Source organism: Chaetura pelagica, unplaced genomic scaffold (assembly GCF_000747805.2).
Source record: "Chaetura pelagica isolate M959 unplaced genomic scaffold, ChaPel_1.0 scaffold294, whole genome shotgun sequence".
NCBI lineage: Eukaryota > Metazoa > Chordata > Aves > Apodiformes > Apodidae > Chaetura > Chaetura pelagica.
Genome location: NW_009953068.1, coordinates 254,216 through 256,396, shown reverse-complemented (window position 1 = coordinate 256,396; position 2,181 = coordinate 254,216). Strand labels below are relative to the sequence as shown.

The 2,181-nt window shown below is 57.8% G+C and overlaps 1 protein-coding gene across 1 annotated transcript in view; it reads right to left on the bottom strand.

Annotated features, from left to right (window-relative positions):
* Window positions 1-1,716, bottom strand: part of WSCD2 (WSC domain containing 2) — a 20,303-nt gene extending 18,587 nt beyond the window's left edge. The window contains exons 1-2 of the mRNA XM_009996835.1: window positions 1,693-1,716; window positions 463-528 (exon numbers count right to left, since the gene is read on the bottom strand). Of these exons, the coding sequence (XP_009995137.1) occupies window positions 463-528; window positions 1,693-1,716 (90 nt within the window). The remainder of the gene's footprint in view (window positions 1-462; window positions 529-1,692) is intronic.
* Between the last annotated feature and the right edge of the window lie 465 nt (window positions 1,717-2,181).

Here is a 2,181-nt window from a genome sequence, read left to right as displayed (position 1 = left end):
TTCATCCCTCCCCCGGCAGCCGGCGCCGCGGGGGAGCTGCTCTCTGGCCCCACGGATGCTCCAAGGGGAATTCTGCACCCCCAAACCCCGTCTGGAGTTGTCTCCTGGGCTGCCCTGGAAGCGCAGGGGTGAAGCTGTGCAAAGCTGTTGCCCGACCCCCCAAAAAAAAACCCAGGAGGGCTGGGTTTTGAGCCCCCCCCAGCAGCACACGGGGGGGTTTCTCTGGCACGGGCTGTCACTGCCCTCCCAGGTTTATTCTCCTCCCGGCAAAGCCCCCCGGCCGTGCCCCAGCGCCTGGGCTGACGGAGGGGTCATGTTAAGGGAACGGAGGGTTTGGAGGTGATTTGGAAGCCGAGGAGCTGCCGCAGCCCTGCCCGCCCGTCCCGCAGCATCGCCCCGGGGGCAGCGGCACCGCCGCCCCTTCAGGCAGAGAATGGAAAGTTCCCCGACGCCTCTGGGGACCTGAAATGCTGCCTGGGAGCCTTTGTCTGAGGAATTCGGCTCATTGTCAGGGTAAGAAACCTCCACCTGCAAGGCAAAGAGAAAAGCAGGCTTAGGAAAGCGGCCCGGGGCAGGAGGAGGATGGATGTCCCAGCCCCCCGCGGGGTGAGGAAGGAAGCCCGGGGTCTTCCTCACCTCTCAGCCCTGCAGCTCAACCTACCCTCCCAGCACAGGGATGGAGACGTGGCAGTGAAGCTGCAGGCAGCTGGCCACCCCACGGGGTGATGTCCCCATGGTGCTCCCCACAGGGCTCTCCCACCTAATCCCACAGCTGCATTTCAGCCCCTCATGCCCCCAGCGAGGCTTTTGCAGCCGTCAGGGCTGGGGGACCCTCTGTTCTCCAGCCTGGACCATCCTCAGCCACATCCTGCCAGCCAGGATCAACGTGGAGCTGCCTGGGAATGCCACATCCAGGGACATCCCTCAGCACAGGGAGGGAAGGCAACCCTCAGGAAGGGATTGCCCCCCCCCAGGAGCTTTTCCCTTCGTGGGATTTCTCTCCCCAGAGGCCCCCAGCTATGGAGGATTTGCTCCAGCCCTGCCCAGGACAAACCTACAGCAGGTTACACGGTGGGAAATGCCACTGTCACCACACCCTGGCAGCAGCAGTGGGGACAGGACCAGCCCTGTGCCCGGGGGGTGCTGCTTGTCATGGATTCATCTCGTTTTAGGAAAGTAGAGGAAAATAAATGGAAAGACAAAGTGCCATTAGTTTAATGGGCTCTATGTTCCTGCCATCTGTCTTCAGTTGATTAAATAAGAAATATTGGTGGAACATATGGCATGAATTATACATCAATATTTTAATTTGCATTCCCATAGTGGTTATTGGGATACCTCTGGCTCCACTGGGTGAACTTTTGAGGAGCTCAGAGCTAGGCAGAAGGCATGGGGTTGATTGCTGGGTGGGCACAAGCCACTCAGGCTGCCCCAAACCACTCCCTCCCCAGTCATGCTGGGGCCAGCACAGCCTTAGTAAGGGCTGAGTAAGCTCAGAGCAGCAGCTGAGCAAGGAGACTCCTTGTTATCCAGGCTTTTGCATCTGCAGACACCTCTGTTGTGGGACAGACATCAGAAATTAAAGACCCTTTGTTATATTCCAGGCTTCCTTGCCATAGGACAAAGGTCCTGCCAGGCTGTGACAAGGAAGCACAGCATATAAAGAAGGGGCTTAAATTACTATCATTAAACCGTCTGCAGCTCATCCTTCTCCATCACGAACTGCAGAGTCACAGGTCAATTACTGCACATTTGCATATATTCCATTAATGCTTCTGCTAATTGTCTGGAGGAGATAATGCCCTCAGCCCAGGGGTCCCTGCCTGGCTACTGGTTATAAACAGCAAGTGCAGCAAATCAAACCAGCACCAGTGCTCCCTGTATCAGGTGAGGTTTGGGACACTGGGGGCTGGTTGGGGTGGCTGTGCAGCCACCCTGCTCCTCCAGACCCCCTTGGCACCCAGAGCCAAAGCAGGAGCATCTCCCACTTTACACCATTACAAGAAGGCAGCAGGTGCAGCTGGGATGGGGTTGCTGGTTCCTCACCAACCTCCATCACCAAACTCCTGCCAGGAGCCCAGATCCTTGTCCCAGCAGCAGGATGCCCAGTTGAGCATCACTCTGCACCCAACCCACCTCCCCCTGCAGCAGCAGAGAGCTCTGCCATTGCTGTGGAGCCAA